General features: G+C 35.5%; 5 protein-coding genes across 7 annotated transcripts; 1 reads left to right on the top strand and 4 right to left on the bottom strand.

Moving 5' to 3' along the window:
* Positions 1–40: 40 nt before the first annotated feature.
* Positions 41–4,493, bottom strand: LOC18054303 (ATPase 8, plasma membrane-type). The gene is made up of 13 exons (XM_006453615.2): positions 4,400–4,493; positions 3,923–4,279; positions 3,495–3,809; positions 3,075–3,401; positions 2,868–2,987; positions 2,657–2,779; positions 2,470–2,574; positions 2,046–2,355; positions 1,435–1,949; positions 1,179–1,352; positions 907–1,089; positions 598–773; positions 41–429 (listed from the first exon to the last, which is right to left on the bottom strand). Exons 1-13 carry the CDS (start codon positions 4,445–4,447, stop codon positions 333–335), a joined length of 2,850 nt encoding a protein of 949 aa, XP_006453678.1. The 5' UTR covers positions 4,448–4,493; the 3' UTR covers positions 41–332.
* A 2,617-nt stretch (positions 4,494–7,110) lies between these two features.
* On the bottom strand, positions 7,111–7,817 carry LOC112095840 (60S ribosomal protein L39-3). Its single transcript, XM_024178332.1, has 3 exons — positions 7,668–7,817; positions 7,469–7,572; positions 7,111–7,365 (listed from the first exon to the last, which is right to left on the bottom strand). Exons 1-3 carry the CDS (start codon positions 7,668–7,670, stop codon positions 7,317–7,319), a joined length of 156 nt encoding a protein of 51 aa, XP_024034100.1. The 5' UTR covers positions 7,671–7,817; the 3' UTR covers positions 7,111–7,316.
* A 4,798-nt stretch (positions 7,818–12,615) lies between these two features.
* On the top strand, positions 12,616–15,798 carry LOC18054302 (DCN1-like protein 4). Of its 2 annotated transcripts, none has more exons than XM_006453613.2 (10): positions 12,616–13,037; positions 13,647–13,710; positions 14,109–14,183; positions 14,278–14,314; positions 14,389–14,472; positions 14,618–14,678; positions 14,802–14,908; positions 15,052–15,117; positions 15,272–15,428; positions 15,518–15,798. In XM_006453613.2, exons 1-9 carry the CDS (start codon positions 12,959–12,961, stop codon positions 15,365–15,367), a joined length of 669 nt encoding a protein of 222 aa, XP_006453676.1. In that variant the 5' UTR covers positions 12,616–12,958; the 3' UTR covers positions 15,368–15,428; positions 15,518–15,798. The 2 variants fall into 2 exon arrangements, with proteins under 2 accessions (XP_006453676.1, XP_024033439.1); XM_024177671.1 differs by having other exon boundaries at positions 13,644–13,710.
* Positions 15,799–19,637: 3,839 nt separating this feature from the next.
* On the bottom strand, positions 19,638–20,909 carry LOC18054263 (acidic mammalian chitinase). The gene is given in 3 exon segments (XM_024178478.1): positions 19,638–19,666; positions 19,769–20,087; positions 20,089–20,909. Coding segments are annotated over 3 exon segments (1,140 nt in total). The 5' UTR covers positions 20,881–20,909.
* Positions 20,910–21,424: 515 nt separating this feature from the next.
* On the bottom strand, positions 21,425–24,733 carry LOC18054262 (cysteine-rich receptor-like protein kinase 10). Of its 2 annotated transcripts, XM_006453610.2 has the most exons (7): positions 23,479–24,732; positions 23,234–23,365; positions 22,961–23,142; positions 22,626–22,836; positions 22,283–22,520; positions 22,044–22,194; positions 21,425–21,923 (listed from the first exon to the last, which is right to left on the bottom strand). In XM_006453610.2, the coding sequence occupies exons 1-7, from the start codon at positions 24,578–24,580 to the stop codon at positions 21,615–21,617; spliced, it is 2,325 nt and encodes a 774-aa protein (XP_006453673.1). In that variant the 5' UTR covers positions 24,581–24,732; the 3' UTR covers positions 21,425–21,614. The 2 variants fall into 2 exon arrangements, with proteins under 2 accessions (XP_006453673.1, XP_024034237.1); XM_024178469.1 differs by lacking the exon at positions 22,044–22,194 and having other exon boundaries at positions 21,839–21,929; positions 23,479–24,733.
* Between the last annotated feature and the right edge of the window lie 799 nt (positions 24,734–25,532).

The following is a 25,532-nucleotide window of genomic DNA, read 5'->3' as shown; positions in this document are numbered from 1 at the left end:
TTAAAAGGAAATTGGAACTGAAAGACAAAAAAGAACACACAAAGATGTTATAAATAATAGTGCCTTCAGTTCTTGTTCAATACATCCATCTTCATATGTTTTTTTTTTTAAGCTAAAAAGTAACAACCCAATCAAATCTCATTCAGTTGATTATTCCTCCTCTAAAACAATAAAAAAAAATTTAAAAAAAGAAAGCAAAAGATAAAAAGATTAATCTTTTTTCCCCCTCTCAGTCCCTTCTTTAATTAGCTTAGTTGCCTATGAAAATTCTCCATCCTTGAACAAACATCTTTGATGAGTTCATTAATGTTGCATTTGTTTCTGTGTCTTGGTTACACAGTGTAGTGTTGTTGGATGGTTTCAATGTCCAATCCCTTCAGCTTGACCACTGATTCAACATGCCCTTTCAGCGTGTGAAGTTCTCTCAGCCTGCCAAAAAAAAAAAAAAAAAAAGGAATTTCTAAGAGTTTTGTTCTTATGTGTATGAACATTATGAATGCTAAGAGCTCTTTTTGTAGAATTCTTAAATTGGGTTATTGAGAGAAGCAGTGTCATGTTTCAAAGCATGACAGTGTTATCTTCCCTCTTGTACCTAACCTTGCAACTTCGGCACGCCTCTTGGCCTGCTCGGCAAGCTCAGTCAATTCACGGTTGCTATTCTTTTCATTTACCGTAGATTCTGAAGTTTGAAGACCATGCATTGTGCGTTGAGCCATTGCCCATTGTGCCTCTCTTTCTCCTTTTCCGTAATCTTTCTTGGTTGTGAATGCAGTCTACATAGCATAAAAAATTTAAAATATTTAAAAAAAAATAAAGAAAAGAATGAATAAAATGAGTAGTAATAGGATTTTCTGGTAAAAGGAGCTTAATTAAAAGTTGTTTTCTCAATTGTTGTTAGTTTGATACCTTGTTCTGAAGAAGGTTATCCCAGGCCTTTCCACTCTGAGCATAGCGGATCACGAACTTGAGAGGATCCAGAGGGAGGTAAGTAATGATGCTGAAAATCCAGATGGCTCCCGCCCATCCCCAGCCAATGCCTTCAATCCTAGCAAATTCCCATTTTGCATACACCGCGATAATGGTGGCAAGCTTGATTGACCAAGTGTCAAAAAGTTAGAACAAGCAATGCAATCATCTCTATAGCATACGAAACCAACTAAATGAGGTTTGATACTGACCAACTGTGCAACAAGAAATGCACCAACGAGCATGACACCAGGACGTTCAACGAAGGACCAGCTCCTTGACCTTGTCACAAAGATGAGTGCTTGACTGATGATGCTCACTTGGAGATACAGGGCTGCCGAAAGCATATCTGGTTTTTCGTGGATTTCCTTCAAATTAAAAGTATTCTGCAATTTTAAGAGTATTAGCATCAGCTTCTGCTTTAGTATTATTATTAGTTTTATCGAGGATCTTGATTCGTTCACTCACAGTGAAGAAACGAGTATCATGAATAAGCCAGAAGAAAAATGCAGTAACAAGAGCCATGTAAGTTCCAAGGACAACGCCAGTGCCGAAAATTTCCTTGAGCTTCCATGAATCAGGCATAGGAGAGGGCTTGACTCTATCTTTGGAGATAGTCATAATGGTTCCGTCATTGAGAATGGCAATGATCAAGATCATGAACGGTGGGAAGTCGAACTTCCAGAGGAGGGCAACAAGCAAGAATCCAAGCACAATACGAATGGTGATGGAAACTGCATAGATTGTGTAATTCTTCATCCTCTGGAAGATGGCTCTGCTTGTCAACACGGCACTCACAATGACACTCAATCCCGGCTCTGTCAAAACAATGTCTGAAGCGCTTCTAGCTGCGTCAGTTGCATCAGCAACAGCAATGCCAATGTCAGCCCTCTTAAGAGCTGGAGCATCATTAACACCATCTCCTGTCATGCCGCAAATATGCTTCCTCTCTTGAAGCTTCTTAACGATCTCATACTTGTGCTCTGCATGTTTACCCAAAACTAGCTTAGTTAAACCGCTCAAATGCAAATATATTTTCTAGTTTGTCTTTAGTTGAGTTACAGAAAGAATGAATTTACCAGGGAAGACTCCTGCAAAGCCATCAGCCTTTTCAATAAGTTCTTCAACTGGCATTGAAGCAATGGACTCATCCTTGGATTGACCAAGAAGAGAGGATGAGGGATACATGTTTGTGCCCATGCCGAGTCTGCGACCAGTTTCCTTGCCAATGGCTAGCTGATCACCAGTGATCATTTTAACGTTGACTCCAAGGTCAAGAGCACGGCGAATAGTTTCTGCACTGTCGTGCCTGGGAGGGTCAAATAGAGGCAAAAGACCCACAAACTCCCATGGTGATCCTTCACTCTCCTTGGTCTTTTCCGGTACCGTCTGGAAATAGAGAGAGTAGATGGTCAAATTAAATTTGCTTAGAAGCTCGCCATAGCTGATAATAACCATTCAGAAGTTGTCATGAACAAGTAGCGCGCAGTCAGGATAATTTACCTGTCTGGCAACTCCCAGAGCACGGAGACCGCGCTCGGCAAAGTTGTCAATAATTTGATGGGCTTTTCTCCTCATCTCACCTTTGAGTCCACATAGATCAATGATCTGGTAGACAAATGACGGTAAGATTCTGCAAAATTGCAAATGAAATACCACTGATTGTGCAAAAGCTGGGGAATCCCTCTACCTGTTCAGGGGCACCCTTGCTGGTTCTGTGCCAGTCTCCATTGCTGTCGATGTAGGTGATTGCAGTGCGCTTGTCAACTGGGTTAAATGGAAGGAAGTGGACCTCAGTGATTCCCGCTCTTGCCTGAATATTCATTGCCTCACTTCAGCGTTGCAGAAATTGGACTAACATGAGCAACCAATTTTTATGATATATTGATCGAATTTTATACCTCTTTGGGGTCTGCCAACATCCCTACAATTGAAGCATCAATAGCATCCTGGTTTTCAACCCTGGAAGCCCTGGCCGCTGCCAATAAAAGACCATCGCTGTCCGTACCTTTGACAAATACCTACATTTGCAAATACAACCAAAGGTTATACAGTACTAACGTTTTTCTCATGGCCCAGTATTTGTTATTTGCTTTTAAGTCACACACCTCAATAAGGCTTTTGTCCACTGAAAGCTTGTTGAGGGTGAGAGTACCAGTCTTGTCACTGCAGAGAACATCCATGCCAGCCATTTCTTCAATGGCTGTCATCCTCTTGGTGATTGCACCTTGCTGCGAAAGGCGGTGAGAGCCAATAGCCATTGTCACGGACAAGACTGTAGGCATGGCAATCGGGATTCCTCCAATGAGGAGCACCAATAGATTGTCAATACCATCTCTGTAGCTCCTTCTCTGAATCGCCCACATGACAATGATCTCAATGAACATTCCCACCGCAATTGAGCAGATACAGAAGTTACCTATTGCTGTCAACACCTAATCAATCAAGAACACACGAAACAGTTGATCAGCACATAATCTTAATGTGATGAAAGTCGGATCACGAGTGATAAAAATGCCAGGCATTACCTTTTGGAAGTGGCCAACTTGGTTGGTGCTGTCGACAAGGTGGGCAGCCTTGCCAAAGAAGGTATGCACACCAGTCGCGATAACAACAGCTTCAATCTCACCTTGTTTGCAAGTTGAACCAGAAAATACTTCATCACCTGGATTCTTCGTGACAGGGAGAGATTCACCAGTAAGAGCAGCTTGATCAATCTTCAGAGGATCTCCTTCCAAAAGTCGTGCATCAGCCGGGACAATATCTCCCAACTTGATGCTAATTATATCCCCTGGTACCAAAATCTCGGCCTCTTGTTCACTCCATTTCTCATCCCTCAACACCTAAAAGCAAAAAACATATACACAATGAACCAAATTCTGGAAGAAAAGAGATGGGGAAAAAAAAAAAAAAAAAGAAGCTATGGACGTGTGAATAGATAATGAGTTATCATTACCTTGGTTTTGGGAGCAAGACCAGCCATCAAAGCAGCAGCGGCATTGCCAGCATTATTTTCTTCAATGAAGCTAATAGTAGAGTTGATAAAGAGCAACACGACAATACCAACGAAGTCTGGCCAATCCGGGGGCTTGCCGCCACCATTGGCCAAAACAATGGCCATGATTGCTGCAGCTTCCATAACCCATGATAAAGGATTCCACATAAATCCCAAGAATTTGAGTAATTTACTCTCTTTTTTCTCTTCAAGTTTGTTGTAGCCAAATATCTGCAGCCTCTTCTCTCCTTCCGCTGTAGTCAGTCCCTTCGGGGTACATTTTAGTTGTTCAAAGACTTCAGCCACGGGGATCCTCTCCTGCACAAACACACACAGAGACAAGTAGCCATTAACATAAGCACATCACATACACACATTGATCACATTGACATTGCCTCCATTCGGGTGATGAGAAAAACATGGACATCTTATACTTACAAGATCAACATTTTCATTTTTTATCTCCTCCAAAGAAATGTCCCCCATGGTTAACGGTTGATGCAGTATCAAAGAATTAAAAAAATTAAAAGAAGACCGATCGAGGTGTTTTCAAAGAAGAAAGAAGAGAGCTTCGGTCAGGTTTCAGATAAGCCCTCAACTTTCTTCAACTTCTGTGCGAGGCAACTCCAATTCAAGAAGCCTCTTCTTCGTCCATACTCCTCCTAATAAAACAAATGTGACGAAGGGAGGGAGAGAATGAGATTTGCTGTCTTGAATTAGTTAACGCACAAGTGTCTTTGAAGACGAGCAAGCTTTGCCTGCAAATTCTCCCTCGTTTTATAACCAACTTTTGTAATACTGAATAGAGGGAATGAGAGCAATGCGGGTGACTTCTGTTTAGCCTTTGTGGTTTACCAAAGTCTACGGCCTTGTTGCTGCTTTGAATGGTTATTTTTTCCCTTTTATTTCTTTGTAAATTTTTTACAACACAAGTTATCTGCGGTTGCCTCACAATTGGCAAATTGTGCAATGTAATGTTTTACATCTCTTTAGCGTCAAATTTTTAACCATTCAACAATGTCCGTAAAGCAAAACGGTCTGGATTGAGGTGTACACCACAGATTTAAGCCACATGCGTCCCATTTGGCGCAGTATCCTCTAATTATAACTTAAATTGATGTGATGGTCTTCATTCCATTAGTATTTACTATGTGAAGGTAAATATATATTTTTTGCAACAGATCCCAAAATTGTTCGGATCAACCATTTGATTCAAATTATTCCAGTCCAACGGAAGTAGTTGGAAAACTTGAAAGCTTTGGTAACGGGCTACCTGCTAACCTGGTTTACCTTGACCATCCTTTGGGATTTGACTGTAAAATTGATTTTTTAAGGAACAATATCTAAAAATTTGTCTTTGCATGAACTTATTAAAAATTGAATTTATTTTTAAAATTTTATATTTAACCTTTTGTTTTCAACATGAATTCTAGAAATAAAAATTAAAGTGAATAATTTGCCTCGTTTGAAGATGGGTGGAGTTTGATCAGCTAAAAATTAACACTCTGGAACATAATGCATTGTGTGAACTGCTATCTTGTCATATTTTTTGAACTTTTAGGACTGTTTGAAAAAATTGTCAAAAACCCCTGCTTGTCCTTGTTATATTTTGAGTTATTAACAAGGATAACTTCAGTATTTTATAAGTCTAGTAAATTAAAGGTTGTAACCGAAATATAGTAAAAATGTGATTGTTTTCATGGACATAATATAATAAACTGTTATCCTTCCTTTAGTAGTTTGTTATTTTGTCATAGTTAAAGTTGTGAAAAGAGATTAACCGTTAAAGTGAATATTCTTCCAATCAAAGATTCTAACTTCAATAAAAGTAAAGACAAAAATTAAAAATCAAGAAACATACACATTTTTATTCAATTTTTTTTTATAATATATTAGAATCTATATTTTTCCATCTTTTATTTTATCAAATTAAAGTTAGGAATCTTGATTAGAAGTGAACTCACATTTAAATAGCTTTACAATATAACAACATAAGGATAAGGAAAATATATTACACGTTTCCATCAATGTCTCGTGTATGCTCATGCTTCTCATGAATAAAAAGACACTAGAAACGAAAAACCAATCAAATTAATCTTTCTCTGATAATGCATCAGCCATCTGATGCACAACTAAGTTCCATACAACACTAATACCTTGAGCAAAGGTAATGTTGAAATTGTGAAGAAAACAGGGGATGAAGAAATTCAAACATAAGACATGACCATGCAAGTCAAAATGGAACTGAAAATTAGAATGATTAAAAAAACAACAAAGAAAGAAAGAAAAAGAAGGTACTTGGGCATCTTTGGCAGTAATGATTAAAATTCAAATATGCCACACAAGATATGATCTCCATCTTGTCATGGGTTGGAAATGACCCATAACTTCAGCAAAGGCTTGCTCTATCAATGATTCAATGATTACACCCTCTGAAATGCACAAAACAATTGATTCGCAAATCAACTAAGAACATAAACTATCTTTTAAAATAGTTAGTTAGTATCGGAAATCACATTAAAGAATCTAATTGTTAAGCACAAAATCAAACAGATTTTCCTAACACCTCCCTTATCTCAATCTCAATGGAAACCACTCAGTTTCCCAGCATGAGCATATTCTATAGTTCAGTAAAATCTATTTAAGCAGGTACACCCAAAATATAATCCTACATTCCATAGTTCAGTAAAATCTAGTTAAGCAGGTACACCCAGTATATAATCCTATAGCATAAAAGTTCTTTCCACCATAGACTATCAATGATTACCATCTAACACAGTCACATAGATTCCATTAATCCATTTTACCAACTGCTTGAACATTCTCAGCTTTCTAATAACAGCAGAGTTGACTTGCTATAATGATTCCAAGTTTATCTAAATGAATTGGTTCTTTCAAGAGGAAAACATGTAGTTACCAAATTCGATTAACTCTTTCTGCACTCTTTGCTAATCACTTCTTATCATATTGTTTATATCAGCTTCTAACCCAAGTTCACTTTCACATAAATATTCCACAGACAACAGAGTCTGTACTCTTCAGAAAACAGAAACCTAAAATCAATCCACCCCACCAAAAAAAAAAAAAAAAGAATGTACAAATAAATAAACAAAAGGGTTAAAAAAACAGAAGCAGAAAAAATGAGCAGGTTAACCAGTAACGAAATCAAGGAAGGATTAAAAATGGGAACTTAAACATCTCAAACAAAGCTAATTAAGTTGAAACATAAGAACATACTACAAATTTCAAACCAAGAGCCTCTCATTAGCTCCGAAAATTGAAAAAAAAAATCCCAAATTTCAAGTCTTGCAAAGTAAAAGCTCTTAAACAAAAGCTCAAACTCAATTCATCCATCTTAAAATCCTAACTTGGTGCGGCGCCAGTGTCTACGCTTTGCATTATACCTGAACAAACACAAAACAAAACAAAAAAATCCATAAATAAAAAAGTTTAAAAGCTTTCAAGCTCTAAAAGTCAAACAAATATATAAACATATAGAAATGATGCCTGATAGTGTTGTCAGTTCGCATACGGATCCAGTGAGGGATTGGCCTGTTCTGTCTCATCTTCTTCGCCAGCTTCTTCTTAATCATGAAAGTCTTGTGTGATGGCTACACATACAAGTGCAAAAACACACTTAGGCCTCGGAGAACGAAAACAAGATGGACCCAGTAACTTGGAGATTGAATATGAGAAGGATTTTTACCATTTTGGCGATTAGGGCTTCGGCGACCAGAGATTCGAGCTGCCGCTGCTGACGCTCCGTCGATAAAAAAAAAAGGAGAAAAAAATTAACCTAGTTTCAGCCATGTAAGATTCATTTTATAGAACAGTCAAGGAAGCTGTGTGCTGAATTAATTTGGGTCCAGCTGGGCCTTTTATATTAATTTTGGGCCGTACATATTATATGTTAAGTGTAAAATGTGTTGGATTCTCCAAATTCAGTAAAAAAAATTAATAATAATAAATTGGCTTTGGTTTCTTCCAACTAGGGATGGCAATGGGGAGGAGAGGGGAGGGGACCAATCTCCCCATATTCATCCCCGATATTTTACATATGTCCCCATCTCCTCCCCGTTCTCGTCAGAATTACTTGAGAGAATTCTCATCTCCTCCCCGAATAATAACAGGGGATTCCCGAGGGTCCTCGGTCCCCGAATAACTAATAGTCTAATACATTTTTTTATTTTTGATTTTAAATTAATCATATTAAAATAAATTCATACCGCTATTGTAAGCTCGTAACCAACTTTGACAGCACATTAAGGCCTCCAATGTGCTTGGATGAAGTTTGTTATGGTATGGGCTCACAACTCTACCACTAGTGTTAAAAGCTGATTCAGAAGCAACTGTTGTAATTGGAATTGCCAAAATATCTCTAGCAATTCGAGCTAATGTAGGATACATATTAGCATTTGTCTTCCACCAACTCAAAATATTAAAATCTTCCATTCGAGGTATAACTTTCTCATCCAAATATGAATCTAATTCATCTGCAACAACTGCACAATCTCCATTGTTTACATAATCATCAAAACTTATCATCCATTTGGTTGCTTTCTTATAAGAATCCCATGTAGATCTAGTAGAAGAACTATTACCAGTATAATCAAAGCAATAAACAGTTGGTGAAAACTTCAATTAATACTCTTCAACTAATTCCCGACAAAGGGTGACCACTTTCCCAACATACAACTATTTTGATATTTATTATTTTTAACAATATTTATAATTTTGTTATTTATTTATTAGTAATTTTAAAAATAAAAATAAAATTAAAAATTAAAATGGGGAAATGGGTAGGGGATGGGGATTCCACCTCATCCCCGTCCCCTCCCCGAATAAAAAATTAGGTAAAAAATTTTCCCCATCCCCTCCCCGAAAAAAAAATTGGGTATAAAATTATCCCCGTACCCTCCCCGAATGGGAAAAATCCCCGAGGATACCCGTCCCCGTGGGGATTTTTACCATCCCTACTTCCAACTGAATGCGTCAGGTTAGGCCGTAAGCATGCAGGATCATTTAATTGTGCATGTGATTTGAATTTTGACGTTACATTAACGTGTTTATTGGTGAGATTCTAAAATTAACATCCAAGTAATAAACTCAGTTAATATACTAGATGCAATTATTAATTATATAATAAATAAATTCATATGTCTATAATTTTGAACTCAAATACGTCGATTTGACAGGATTTGTATCTGAGTCAGCTTCGATCAAGTATCATAAATACATTCATAAAGCTTAAAATTCGAACTTGTTAGGATGATTAGACCTTTTTCATGAACATTAATTTAAACAGCTCGTTTTGACAAGAAAGGCAAAAGAATTTGGGTGATATGCAACGGGTTTTACCTATTTGCACCTAAAATATATATAAGCAAATTTCACAAGTAATTCATAGCTAATTGAAAAGAGTAGTGGGCTACACATTTCAAAATTCTATTACAAATGATAATGTAATTAATTATATCCAAATTAATTAATTAAATTCATTTACTGATTGATGAGATAATGTAATTAATTTACTTAAAATATATTAAAATCATTAGGGTTTGGCTACCTTGGATCAGCTCCAAAGTAGAGCAGCCACCACAGTCATTGGATACATGTACTTAAACTTGGAACAATTATGACAGAGTGTATCCAATGGCTGTGGTGACTGCTCTACCTTGGAGTTGATCTAAGGTAGCCGTTGCCAAATCATTAACTATTTAGTGAATGACGTATTAAATACCACAATGTTTATCATTATCCTATTTAGAATATCTATTATTCTCATCTAAAAACTCATCTAATAACATTTGACCAATACACTCAAAATTAAATATGGGTTTTGTCATAATTATTAAATTTGAAGAAGTTTTGTTTTGTTTTTGAAAAAGAAAATTATTTATACACCACTTTTGTTTCGTCAAATGTATATCTAACCACAACAAAATTTTGACATATTCTGTAACACCCCAATCCGAAATCCAAGGGCAAATATGTCCACAACTCACATATGATTTAAATAACTCTTTACAACTGATAAAATTCGAGCCTTAAATACAAAAGCCAGCGGAATAACTTAAAAACTTAACCAATCCATCTACTATCCTCAATTCAAATCCATCTTCTCACTCATCACGAATTAATCCTGACTTCTGAAAACTGAATCACAATAAACTATAATGAGTACAAAACCCAGTAAGCAAACTAGTTTTTCTTATACGGAAAATACATACATACTTATACATAACGCAATGGTTGATATGCAATGATCTTTTGGAAATACTGTAAAATAAATTCATGAAAATCTCTTTCTGTCGCTTTCAAACTTTCTCATTTTCTTTCGATGAAATACGTATCCTGCAATGTGGCACTTTGTGCTGTTCGTGGCACTTTGCACCATGCGTGGCACTTTGCGGCGCTTTGGCCCTTAAGAGGTGGCCCCTGCATAGTCCCAAGAGGTGGCCCCCACACAACTTCAAGAGGTGGCCCCCAATGTAAAATCTCATAAAACAGAAATTCCGTTTGCTAAAATCCACTTTCTCATTTATAGAAAACTCAATGCATTTTCGTGCTCATGCCAATGAACCATCACACATACATATGCCCATGTACATAATCACGCTCAACACATGCCAACACATCACATAAACACATGGGCAAAGACATCTAAATCCATATCCGTTTATATATCAAAATAGGCTTTTCACACAAGTCAAACATATATATTGTTTAGTGTGATTCGTTTTAAAGTCTAGTTTACTTACCTCTTGGCATCCTCATGTAACAAATGTGTATTGATACCATCAACCTAAAATCATCAATAACGGCTTATAAGACATAATCAAATCTCAATCATAAACTCTAATGTCCTCAAATATCTCAATTTAAACAACTCCTAAGCTCAACCTCAAATGTCCTCAATAACCGGCTCTCAAAACATAACAGTCCATATTACTCTGATTTTTAATAAATTATTCTCTTATTGGCAGAATCTCAAATTTTACAGACCATATGCTGACACATTGAAAGTTCATTGATAAAAATTTCATAACATAATTCCTTAAAAAACTATTGAAAATAATTCACGTTTCAGACATCATCAATACTGTCAAACAGTTTTCTGTTTTGAACACACTTGCTTTACAAATACAAAACAATTTATTGCTTTATCATAAAATCATGAAAATTTCCATAATCATACTAGACATATATAAAAATCATTGGTCCAAATTTCATAATTTTTTAAGAAGTCTAACTATGGTAAAAATAATTTCGTAATTCACGTTATTCACTGAAATCATAAATTTCCAGGTTTTCAGACTTGAATTTGAAAAATCATAATTAATTGAAATCTTATCCGATTAACTTGAAATAAGTTTCAAAACATTCTAGACGATGTCTAGTTTAACATACCCAAAAATCAGAATCAAAACAAATTCTATGATTTCCATAATAATTCACTGTCGGCATATTTATGTAAAATCTTTGATTTCTACTTCTATTACAATCATGCTTCTCCACAATAATTTAATAGAAACCAATAATTAAAACGTACCTCCAAACTTCTCCCAACAATAACAACTTGATCCCATGTGTTGTCTATGGCAAAAACTAAGAAGAAGAAGAAGACTTTCTTCTTCTCTTTTTTTCTTTTCTTTTCTCTCTTGTCTCTCCATCTCTCTTTTTCAACTGATCTCTCTTTTCCTCTCTCTCTTATAATGAAAAAGACATCTTGTTCTATTTATACTAGGGTAAAAATGATCATTAAAAATTAAAAAGATTTAAATACCCTTATGAGATTTGGGATATTACATATTCTTTGCACCAATTTTGTTTTTAAACTTGTATCAATCAATCACTTTGACTCTACAAAACCTTTTTACCCCTAAATAGAGATGGCCAATGAGTCAGGCGACACATGGCATGACACGAGCACAACACGTTTTCTTATAGCACGGCACGAGCATGCTTCAGTGGGGCATACGGCACAGTACTACACCCACGCAAGTTGGGCTGGGCTTAGAGTTTTAGGCACGCAGTTCTTAAAAGCACGGCACGGTTAGAGATGGGCTAAAGCATGACACATGAAAAAGGTCCGCAATTAGCACATGTCATTTTTTAATAGAAGTAAACTTAAAATTTTATGATTGTATAAATAACTTGAAATTGAAACTTTTTAATATATTTTATTAGTGCAAGTTTTTAAAATTCATTTAATTCTTAGTTTAAAAAAAATACTCTAATTGATTTATGTTTATAATTTATTAGATTAATAACTGACATCATGATTTTAATAAATAAAATTATAAATATACATCAATGTTATTATGGACTATAATTTATAAATTTATGTAATTCCAAGTTAGTAATTAAGTTAAGACTTAAGAAAAATTTATTATTTTTGTTGTCGTTGTTGTTGTTGTTAATTATTAAAAGAAAATTTAATACTGCAGAGTCTAACTTAGTATTATATAGTTTTATTATTATTAGTTTGTTATTATTGAATATGGACTTATTTTTAAATTTTTAATTCTATTGAATTTGATTTTTAAAATGAAGATGGTGGAGCCTTTCGGAAATTAAGTTTAAAACACTATAGTTAAGTACTGCGGAATTATATTGGAATTTGGAGGTGACTCACTTGTGGATTTCGGATTTCTGTTCCGACCCGGAAACGATTCCCCACGCGCCTCAGGAATCGTGATTGACAAACAAATCGCCGCTTCTATCTATAAATAATAAGCAAAACCTTTACTCCCTCCCCTCCAATTCCAAGTCGCCCACAGACTCTCTCTTCTCTTACGATCTCTAAAATCTCCCATTAATTTTCTCTTCCGTTATTATCTAAATCTTAATCCAAGGAAATCAAATTAATAATTTTAGATTAATTTAGGGTTTGATTTGAATATTATAAGTTGTTATTATTATTATTATTTTTTTAAGATTGATTCAACTATTTTCAATTAGAAGCTTTTCAACATAGGAAATTCACCGGTAAAAATGCCCCGTGCATCATCAAAGCGGAAATCATCGGCCCCACAAAATCCGCCGGCCGTCAAATCCTCTAATGCTCGTTCCGGTACGTCAACCCACCTTTTTTATTGTTATTTTTTGTGATTTTTTTTTTTTAAAAATTTGACTCTGTTTGATTCCCGTGAAAGCGCGGGAAGAAAATAATATTAGACAATGCTTGCAACGAAAGTTTGAAACTTTAAGCAATACATTATCAATTTTTTTTTTAACTGAGAAAATTAAGTTCAAAAGGTCAATTTTTTGTTTTGTTTTTTAGTCATAAAGTTTTTCTTTTCCGGGTGTTATTAGAACTTGAAATTCCATTATATTAGGTATTAATGTAATCAGTTATGAACTGTGATTAGGGAGTGGATAGCTGTGCTTTTTTCTTTTCAAGAGGATGTTTTGGTTTCACGTTTCTGGTTTTGATTTATGCTTTTCTCATGATTTAGCTAATTCCCCAATTTAAAATTGCTGCTATTAGTGCTTGTTACTTGTAAGGTTCCGTTATATATATATATAGGCAATGTGGTGATTCCGCAACAGGGAGTGTGGGGTGGGAGACTTTTGAATTATTTAAAGACAATAGGATTTTTTTGGATGTGCACTGAATTTTCCTTTGTTTTGTCACGTTCTAACCATGTGGTATTTGTTTCTCCCACATCTGGTAAAGCAGGAAAAGCTAAAGCGAAGGAGATAGAGAACTTTTTTGATAAATATGCGAATGGAGGAATAATCGAGTAAGCATATACTGTCTAAATTTTTCATGTTGCCGACAGTTTCATTCATTTATTATTATATCTTGCTTGTATGATGTGTGATTTCATTCCACCTAGTTTTATTTCTTTTTAACTCTCTATATTCTCTATCTTATCCACCAACAGGGCCTCTTCCTCACCCCCCCCCCCCCCCCCCCAATTACTATAATATAAGTTAATTATATGTTTATTAAAAAGAAAAACAGCTATCTTTTTCATTGGTTGATATATGTGGTTGTCAATTTTGATGTGGATGGTAGTTTACTGAAATCTTATTGATGCACAAATGGATTTGGATTGAGTTACATATAATGAAGCACGTATTTTTCTTGTATAGTTTGTTGATGTTTTATTTTTTATTTTTATGTCTGCTTGAGCAGCCCAGATGGTATAGTGACTCTTTGCAAGGACCTAGAACTGGAGTACACTGATGTCAGGATTCTGATGCTTGCTTGGTATGTCTTATGCTGTGAAATATTATTGGCGTTGCATTTCGTTCTGATTTTGTTTTTAAGCTAATCTTATAACATTCATGTCTGCATATCTCAGGAAGTTGAAAGCTGTAAAGTTGGGCTACTTCACTCAGGTAAAACATAACATTGACTTCTGTTAGCATGACTAGTTTTTATAAGTATTGGTAACTGACCCAATGTTTTACAGGATGAGTGGGAAACGGGTCTGAAAACACTGCAGGTCAATAACCTAAGCAAACTGAAAAAAGCTATTTCAGAACTGGAGAAAGAGGTATTTCCATTCTTATGGAGTTCTGGTGTAGTTAGTGGAATCATGTTGAATATTATTATTTATGTTGTATCATACTTCTGATATTTTATGCTTCCTACAAACTGACAATTGAGTGATATTACTTCGTCTTTTGTATCCTGAATAGGTGAGGACACCACCAAACTTTGCAGACTTCTATTCTTTTGCATTTCGCTACCACTTGACAGGTGAGTTTACAATAGTCAATATTGTGGTTTTAAATATATGGGACCTTTTTTGTGTGATGAAGAGTTCTTTGTGACATTAAACTATCTTTTGAATATGCCCGTACATTGTTTTAACTGCTGCAGAAGAGAAGCAAAAGAACATAGATATTGAGACCATCTGTGAATTGCTAAATCTTGTTTTGGGACCCCAATTCCGTCGTCAAGTTGATTTACTGATTGATTATCTAAAGGTAAGTGGCCAATATGCCATTTATTTCACATTTCTCTATTGAAACTCTAGTGATTACTGATGGGTTTGTAGATAAGGATACACTATGTCTTTTGTATACTTCTCAACTTTGTGTTTGAATATGATTGGATTTGATTTTGTCAGGTTCAAAGCAACTACAAGGTAATAAACCTGGACCAGTGGCTGGGTATTTTTCGATTTTGTAATGAGGTAAGCAATTACTTTTTGCTCTTTGTTTTTGGGTTGGGGGGGGGGGGGGACAGGGTGGGGGGGGCATTTCAATTAAGTTCACAGGATGATTTGGAACATTATTTGGCCTTCAATTTGGAGATTGTTGAGTCATTTGATTTTGGGTTTGCTGCAGATAAGCTTTCCAGATCTTGAAAACTATGACGAAACTCAAGCTTGGCCCTTGATCCTCGACAATTTTGTCGATTGGTTGAGAGAGAACCATAGATAGTTTTGGCGCCATTTTAGCGTTATGGATAGCCACTTTATGGCAGCATGCTTATTTCCGCAAGGTAACGGCTTCATGTGATATTTCAGTGTTTCAGAGTGAAAGAGAGAAAAAGTATTCTAAATGGTCATTTTAATTGGTATGCCTCTGCAGAATCCCTAACCCTAGTGATGCTGCTATTTAACAAAATATGTCCCGGGCAATAAAGCTGGAATTTTCTCTCACTCGATGCGAAACTGCAAGAAGACCCTTCGACATTCTTTTGACCGGCTTTTTTTTTTTCCCCTCCCGCAACAACTATATTATTTTTATTTTTTTAATGTATTGTTGATTCATTTTACTGACTGGTTTAACTCAAATTTAAGAGTCAATTGCTTCGCATAAGTAGAGAATCAATATTTAAAAGGGCTAAATATTTATTCTGATTTTTAAGCTGTTTTTTTTTTTTTTTTTTTTTTACTCACTTCGTGCCTTTCTTTTCTTTTTTTTTTTTTTTTAATATTTCCCGGTAATCATAAGTTCCATTCAAAATCTCAAAAATAATGTCAAAGTTGGCAATTAAAGTTTGATTCAATTGTTAATAAGGGGAAAATGAAAATTCCTGAAGTTGTGGCCCTTGCGGGATATAATTTGAACGGAACGACAAAACTAATTAAGTTTTCGTCAATCTTGACAACGATTGAAGGTTCCTTCAAGTAAAGAAATGTTGAATTATATATTATGATACAACATAAATAATGGTGGATTCTATTATATTTTATTTTGTAGCATGTAATAAATAGGGGCAGCAGAATCACGAAATGAATAGGAAAATAAAAGATTAGATTCTATTGTCACGCGTTATTTGAATGAACGTCACAATGTTTTACTATATGCCTAACTAGTGAGTGTAAAAACACCTTCTTACCTTTGACTAATTTTAAATAATGATATAAGGATGTGAACAAAAAAAAAAAAATTTTGATTAGAAAGGTTTTAGAAGAGTCATCATCTTCATCATCATTATTTTGTGAAGTCAAAAAATTGTTAGGGTTGAAGATTTAAATGGCGAAGTGATTCGAGAATATATTGGGAGTACCATGTTAGCCATATAACAAAAAAAATGATGTTATACTATGCGTTCATTTATTTTAAAAAATTAATATGTAAGGGATAGATATATTAAATTAATTATACATATCACAATACAATATTTAAGTGTATTGTCTTAGATGTATCATTTATGAATCTCGTTAATTAGAATGAAAAATATTCTTTTTAGTAGGTTAAAGAAAATTAATAATATTAATATATATACACGATAAATTTGTTATAAATAAAAAGTTCATCATTTCTTTTAGAATTGATAAATTTAGTATAAATATATACGGTGATGTAAAAAATATTTTCATAGTCAGCGATCATTCTCGCAAATATTTTACTGTTTTAAAGATTCAATTTTGGACTCGTTACTCCCCATAAATTTCGACAGGAAATAAGTAAAACTAGACCCTGAAAAAATGGTTGCCACGCGATTAATCACCAAGTAAATTTCTAGGCCAGGCCATGAATTCTTCAACTCCACAAGCTGGTTGAACACATCCAATTCTTTTTTTTTTAATCATCTATATTAACAATATTTCTCACTCAGTTTTCAGCTTTCAGATTATTATTAATCCAGCAGAACAACACCATATATAATTCAAGTTATTACAGAAGATTCATAAAGAGAATAAAAAAAACAAAAATTAACAAAGAAATGGCAGGGCCAGATCAAGCGGCACAGCATTCAACAGAGGTTCTTCACCAGCGCAAAAGTCTGGGACAATGTCCACTGAAAATGGCCTTAACTGGTTTTGCTTTTGCTGGCATTATTGGTTACTTTGTTTTGTACTCCAAGAAAAAACCTGAAGCTTCTGCTCTTGACGTTGCCAAGGTCACTGCTGGTGTCGCTCGTCCTGAAAACACCCACCCCCGCAATTAGATTATTTACATTCTTAACGCCGCAGAGGATCATGCATTAACTAACTTCTGCATTATTGTTATTATTGTTTTTGTTTGGTTTACTAGCTGCCATTGTTATGATTCTGAACGTTTTGTATTTGTTTTGTTGTTTCTTGTTTTGGTTTATGATTCTGAAGAAATAAGACAGTACTGTTTCTTTGTTTTGTTTTTGTAAAACGGCTTTAGTTTAAGAGAGATAGTGTTTTTTTTAATAGAGAGACAGTTTTGTTGATGCAAAATTTATCTCAACATGCAGTAATTAATTTTTTATCTCAAATATTCTTCTATGTCAAGCTTTATGGTCCATTCCTCCTTGAGACGTGGGTTTTAGATCATTTGCATTTGTGTGGTTAAAGGCTCTATAAAAGAAAAAATAAATTGTCAAAGGGTGTCAGGATTGCGGGCGATAGCCTTCTAACGCCCAAATTAACCTTTTATATTTAATTTCGAAAGAGGAAAGGAGTCTAGAGGGAGAGGGATAGCATTTTGCATTCATCTTACGTCCTATCTTCAAATGTATACTGGCCTTTACATAAGTAACTTGAAACATGAGGTGGAGGAGCTATCATGATATGTAGTATTGTCATTGTGACAAGAGTTTGTAATTCCTGTTTATAAGGACAACTATCAACATGTGTCAAGACTTGTTCATGACAAGTGTTTTATAAATACTTGTCATGACTTTTTGGCTTTCAACCTTTAATAGGTTTGAGCTTGACTTCAGCTTTTATGTTGGTTCCTCATAAAGAGAATTAATTTTACGACATTTTGCCTACAAGTGTTTTTTTTGTAGGATCTTACTCGTAAAAAATTAATTTTTTTTTTCTAAGCACATAATTCATTATTGTAGAGTCATTCCTTTGGCGTTTTATTGAAGATTTACCCTTTGGGTGTTTTATTTAGAAATTGGCTTAAGTATTTCTTTATAAAAAAATAAACCTAAGTCACTCTTTGTAGAAGCATATTTTTCACACTTTTTTTCGAAAACTCAACCTTTAAGCATTTTACTTAAAAATATTAAAGAATGAATTTAGGTCATTCTTTGTATTATTACTCCTTTGTTGTTTTATTGAAAAATCGATATTTACAAATTTCATTTAGAAATATTAGAGAACGAGTTTAGGTCTTTCTTTGTAGAAAATTGACCTAGATTATTTTTTGTAAGATCACGCTTTTAGCATTTTATCGAAAACTGACCTTTTAGATGTTTCATTTTAAAATATTAGAAAATGGACCTAGGTCTTTATTTATAGAGAATGGACCTAAATTATTTTTTATAAGATTATACTTTTATTGTTTTATCAAAAACTCGTCGTTTTTGTGTTTCATTTGAAAATATTACAGAGTAGACTTAAATATTATTTTAAAGAAGATGGACCAAGACCATTCTTTATTGGTTCTATTCTTATGTAGGCTTTTTTGACCTGTTCAAATTTCAGTATAATAAATATACCGCTAGATATTGCCCATTTCTTATTTTAGGAATTAGGAATCCAAGTTTCTTGTATGAAAGTTACATAAAAACCTGACCACCTGAGGGTTCGAACCCTCGTTATGGTGCTTCCTCGACCATAAGCATGAGTCATGCTATGATATTAGTTACTAAAGTGGTGCTAACGTAAATTGGCCTCAACTTACAATTTCCTTTCAGAGGTATTGGAAACTAACCGCCACAAATGCCCAAATAGCTCTATGCTTTCGTCTGTTACCTTTGTACTACATTCAATACAAATCTTCTTGACCTGTGGTTGTCACTTTCATTTTGGACTTTAATGTTAACTTCAGATTCCCGACACGAAGGAATCTTTGACAAATCCGAAACTATCTTAATCTAAATTGAGAGACAGGCTGGCATATGAGAAGCTACACAATCTGGCTTTTAGGACAGTACTGATTAAATAGTTTGGCATTCAAATAAGGGCACAAATTTTCTGTAGCAAGCCTAAAGGAAAAACCTCCAAGTTTATGATCAAATCCAGCCATCAGTATCGATAAATTGCAAGACATAGGAGGTTTTGTATTGAATAAAAATGAAGACAAAAGAAACTCTTACTAAAGGAGACATTATAAGCATTGCTTATCAATAAAACTTGCATTCCTCCAACGTTAGCGAGGACAAGAAACAATAAAAACAAACTAGTCATGCATGTTAAAGAAAACCAAGCTCCCAAAAACTTTCTGCCAACCAAAGCAATTTCCAACACACTAGCTAGTAGCTAATTACTGCGGTGCCATGCATGTATTATCATGATTCATAAGAAATTAATTTAATTCAAGTTCTATATATATCTCAATCATTGAGAATCCATGCCCGGGCAACTGCAAAAAAAATACAATAAAAAAATATGAGCTTTTGTAGTGCCAAATTAACCAAATCCAAACTAATAAAATAATACAACTTTTAATGGAAAATTTGACTACCTTGGGTTGAAATTTTCCATTCGTCGTCATAACTCAAGGCCCAAAAGAAATACCCTCGAAGCCCAAGGGCTTGAGCAAACCCAACCTTGATTGTGGCTGAAATTTCATCATCATACCCAATCCACGTTGCGCCCGCAAAAGAATATGTGGATACACTTCCCACGTCATACACCACAGTGGCACCATTCATCCTATTAAATTCCCCCACTTGCACAAACTGCATTAACCCTTTATCTCCTGGGCCCACGTCAACCGCCGGTGATCCAATCTCATGTGAATTTGGGTCCTTGAGTTTCCACGACCTCCCATACAGCGGCAAAGCCCATAACCAGTTTGCTTCTGGGCACCCCGGCCCTGAGCCAAGACTTGAGCCCGTAGCTGGTGCTCAAGTTACTCTTAGGGTCGTATAATGCCGCATGGGCTCCCGTTGTCGTATTATCCCAGCCTCCATGATAATCGAAACACATTGCATTAATCCAATCCAAATTCCGATTAATTGAGCCTACTGGATACTTTCTGTAGACGTCGGCTACGAAAAAGTCGACGGAGAAGTACACGGCGGCAGTAAACAGCAGAGGAGGTTGACACGTGGCCTTGGCTTCCCTCTCGAGGGCGAGCCGCCATTCATCCAACAAGAGGCCCAAGTCATGCATCTCTTTTGGGTTTTGAGGGAACTCCCAATCAAGGTCCAGCCCATCAAATCCAAATTTACGTGCAACCTGAATAGATGAGTGTATGAAAGCTTGACGGGACCTGGGATGAGAAGCCATGTCAACAAAGATTGAAGTATCTGCACCGGCACCACCGATGGAGAAAAGTGTCTTTACCGGCGGGTTTTTGTGATGGAGGGTGGTGGTGAAGTTGGAGAGTTGAATGGCCGTCGAATTGTCGATGTTGAATTTGTATGTGACGTTATTTGGCATGAGAAAAGCATAGTAAATGTGCGTGAACAAATTCGTGTTTATGGCCGATGGAGGAAAACTCTCAGCCCATGAAGGCCAATAAGCTGCTTTAACGGGCGGAGGTGACGCCGTAATAGGTCCGGTGGCAGCGATGGTTATCAAGCAAACAAGTATAGAAAGTAACGAGCAAACATAGTGGAGAGATGCCATCGATCTCTTTCACAAATGTAATTAATGAGCTGGCTAGGCTTGCATGAGTTTATATATCAAACTGCCTTTCTAAGTGGCAATTATTATAATGCATTACGCATGGTTTTGGATGTTTGTGTTTACCCAAAGCACATGGGGTTTAGATTCTTGAGCTAAAAATCAATGTTCCAACTTCCAAGTGTTATATAATTCGGCAATTTTGGTTCATTTGTCTTTTAATAGAAGACAGCTACATGTTGTCTCGATGGCTAGTTTAATTAAGTTGATTAGTATACAAGTGCCTCCAGAGAAATTCGCTTATGGTGACCCATTCAAAAGGCGATTTCGGAGAAAAAATTAAGCTTACACATTGTCGGGGAATTAATTTATTGAGCATATAAAATTTGGTAACCGATTGGGAAAGATTGTAACATTAGTTTTTTGTTTACTGTTTTAACAAAGTTGTTTTCTCCGTAATGAACAATTACAAAGTTCAGGATAAGACATAAAATTGTCAAAGTAATTAACATCAATCGCGTGAATCACAAGGGAATAAACAACAGAGTGATTCAAAAGAACAAATAATTAATTATTATATGCATCTTACATCTAATTTTACTTTGTGGGCTATTCATTTGTCTTTCGTTGATGAATTCTTGTGAAAGTGAGGTGACACGTGGAATTCAGAAGCCATGCTAGCTAATTTCACACGAAGTTGCGTTAAAATTTGTAACATCAAACAATTTACTAAAATCTCATCTGGGTTCTAACTGTGAAAGTTCAGGATCATTGAATGAATAAATTTCTTGCCGCGATGTGGAGCTGGTTTCTGCATTTTCATCACCCTTTGCTGAAAATGCAGGCCTTTTTGGAGCAGCAATGGCCATTGAATCATCTTTCAGCATGGATGAAACTTCTAACATTGATGGCCTGTCCTCAGGATTTTCTTGTACACATAACAGAGCCACTTGCATACAGTTCAAGAGCTTACATGGTGAAGATGAGTCATCAAGTGATGGATCGATAAATTCCTTACCTTTGCTGTCTTTCCATTGCTCAAATGCCTGCATCTAAGCAAATGCGTGAACGTAACTAATTGTTCTTTCTTAAAAGTCATATTCATTAATTATATATTCTTGTCAAAATCAAATAGAAAACTAAAACGAGAAAAGAGAAAGACTTGCATATTCAAGAAAATTCAAGTTTTCACTCGTGCCATAATAACGGGTGTTCCTCTTGCTACTTATGATCTGCAGAAGCAGAACTCCAAAGCTGTAGACATCATATTTCATGGAGTAGATTCCTTTTTTAACATATTCAGGAGGAACATAGCCACTGCATATGCATATATCAATAAGATTTTTTTAAGTATTTGAAAAAGGAAAAAGAAAGAAAGACAGAGATGCTAAATTTGATTGCTTACTATGTTCCAACAATCCTCCCTGTGTTAGCTTCGTCTACATCTTTTCTGAAAAGTTTAGCCATTCCGAAATCTGAAATCTTGGGGTTCAATTCATTGTCCAATAAAATGTTGCTGGCTTTTAAATCTCTGTGAATGACTCTGAAATTAGAGTACTCTTGAAGATATAGAAGCCCTTGAGTAACCCCTTCAATGATGTTCACTCTCTTTTGCCAATCCAAAACATATCGTCTAATTGGGTCTGAAAACATAACATTGATCAATGATCATCAATCACATTTCATAAAAATTACAGATACACATAGGAGTTAAGCAAATGGCAGAATCCAAAGATATAGGTAATAACCAAAGAGATAGAGATCCAAGCTTTTGTTGGGCAAGTATTCGTATATCAGCATATTTTCATCTCTCTCAGTGCAGTATCCCAAAACCCTAAGTAGATTTACATGTTGAAGTCTTGCAGTCAGAGAAACCTCATTCTTGAACTCCTCAAGTCCTTGAGTAGATGTTGCTGATAATCTCTTCACTGCAAATTCCTGGCCTCTTGGCAAGTTACCCTGCAAAAAGGGGATTCCATTCGGTTACCATTTTCTCTTCCGAGCTGCAAATAAACTCAACGTTTTACCACTCATACATAGAGATAAAATTCCATGGAAAGCCGTATGTGTGGGTATATTTTACCTTATAAACGGGGCCAAATCCACCCTCTCCAAGCTTGTTTGCACTGGAAAAATTATTTGTAGCCGCCTTGATGTCGGAAAAACTGAATACTTGTAGATTAGGAGTATCGCTGTCAAAATATTCGGCAGCTGGTGTACTAGTTCCTGGGGTACGCAAGTTTCTTCTGCCTAGAATTATCATCACTGAAATGCAAATGGAGCATTTCACTATAAGGAGTAACAAAATTTTTTTAAAAAAAGGGTCATTATATCACTCAGAGTGCATATATATTACCTTTCGACTTGATTGCAGTTCTTCGGAAGTAACATATCAGGGAGGCTATTAGGATAAGAACCAGACCAATTGGAAGCAAAATTAGTAGCAGTAACCTCTGCTTGTCTTTATCATTATTTTCTTCTATTTGAGCTGCCAATATAGAATGTAGGTTTCCTTATAAATAACATTCTATGGCCAAAATTTGAATACGTTTAGGCAAAACGTACTGCTAAAATTCCTATATTATTTGTGTAATTACATACCTGCTCGAGAAAGTGCCCAATTGTCATCATTAGAAAGTTGAAAAGCCTTGTAACCCAGTAAATTCTTCTCCTTGGCATAAGAAATCTTCGCTTTTATAGTCTCCACTCCATCAAAATTGATCCAAGTTGCTCCACTGGTGAATAAGTTTACTACATAAGAAGCATTGTAAACCGGAGCAGCTCCATAACCATAGTTCTGAATAAATGCTCTGATGAATTTGTAGCCCATTGAACCATCGATGGTTATTCCGGGGCCCGAAGCCCTGGCGCCTACGTCGTTGTCATTGGGATTCACTAATGTCCATGCATAGCCATGAAATGGCAAACCAAGAACCAATTTGTTTGCAGGGAACCCTCTTCTTAACCATTCTCTTATGCCGAAATCAGTACTAATATTGCTTGAAGGATTGTATAAAGCAGCATGGATACCTGTAACATTTTCCTTCGAAGGCATATGATAGTCGTATGCCACTAAATGTGCCCAATTCAAGTTCTTCTTCATTGAATCAATAGGATAACTCACGGTTTCATGAGTTGGCGAATAACGAACAGCCATTGACAACGTCAACTCTGGCTGATCACTTGCAGAAGCTTTCCATTCATCTAAAAGAATTCCCAGACTATTCAAGTCCGTACTGTTAGGCCAGAGCCAGAACAAGTCAATGCCTTGAAATCCATAAAGCCTTGCAGTTCTTATTGAAGATTCAATGAAAGACTTCCTGTGAGAAGAGTCGCCAACCATTGAAGATAAAACTGAAGGGTTAATATTTTTGTTGCCCAAAATGGATTGATACGTTGAATTCTGTCCATTCCAGATTGACAGAAGAGTCTTGATTGATGGGTTTTTTCGCCTAACGCTGTTAGCGAAGATTGAGAAGTATTGCTGATTGGCAGAGGAAATGGAAAGCTGGTAGGTGGAAGAATCAACTTCAGCGAAAGCACATATAAGGTGAGTAAACAAGGCAGAATTTATGTCAGACAACGGAAACTCACGGCCAGCTAGCCAGTAACCAGCTTTGATCCAGGTCTGTGCATCTGAAAACTCTAACTGAAAAGAAGAAAGAAAGATAAAGAAGAGGACACGAATACTTTTTATTGCCATGAGAGAAAGGTAGCGGTCGATACCCAGTCAAGGTACAGTGCGCTATGGCACATGCTTGCTTGGTGATTTGCTTCAAGACTTTCACATGTGAAAGCTACTATTCACCGCAGATTCTACTAGAAAAAGGTCAAGAGCTAAAGCCAAAAAATCTTCGACGGTTGGCAAAATAATAAATGTCGATATTTATGTTAATTTAACCAACTTGAATGGAAAGCCAAGAAAATTCAATTTTGCATGTCACATCTGACGTGTATGATGGACAACTTCGTCTCTTACGTATTAGTTAGGGAACTTACTATGTTACATTGGTTGTAACATACAACCACCTAAAAACTAATTTCTTTAAACCTCTAATTGTAACTACTCAAATAATTCAGGGGTTATGGAAAATTAATTTTAGGTGAGCTGTAAGTTACAGCTAATGTAACTTAGCAGCACCCTCTATTTTGTATATTTGCATTTAATCAACCACTTTAACATTGGTAGAATTAAATTCTATGGAAGAATTTAAATAAAAATAATCATTTTACCCTAAATGAATTAAAAAACTATTTTATCCTACAAAGTTTAAAAATATATATATAAGAGCATTAAAAGACCATTTTCTTCTTATTTTTGTTACCCCTAAAATTCTAATTTAGGAGCCCATGATGCGGGAAACTCAAACTTCCTATACGGCAAGCATCTTCGTTTCTTATATTTGAGAAGAGGTGTTGCCAACAATGACATCAGTGCAACAACATTACTCTCTAATATACTGTAAAGATGATCTCATTGATGAGAATGACATTACACTAGTAGATGTCAAAGAAAAGGTGTTACCATTGACGACATCGCTGCAACATCTTTACTTTTTATTCCACTACAATGATGATCTCATTAATGACATAGATAATACACCAGCAGATATTATTAATGTAAAACCATACCATAGTCCAATTGATAATGGGGG

Source organism: Citrus clementina, unplaced genomic scaffold, assembly GCF_000493195.1.
Source record: "Citrus clementina cultivar Clemenules unplaced genomic scaffold, Citrus_clementina_v1.0 scaffold_1, whole genome shotgun sequence".
Classification (NCBI taxonomy): Eukaryota; Viridiplantae; Streptophyta; class Magnoliopsida; order Sapindales; family Rutaceae; genus Citrus; species Citrus x clementina.
This window is presented reverse-complemented; position numbering and strand designations above follow the sequence as displayed.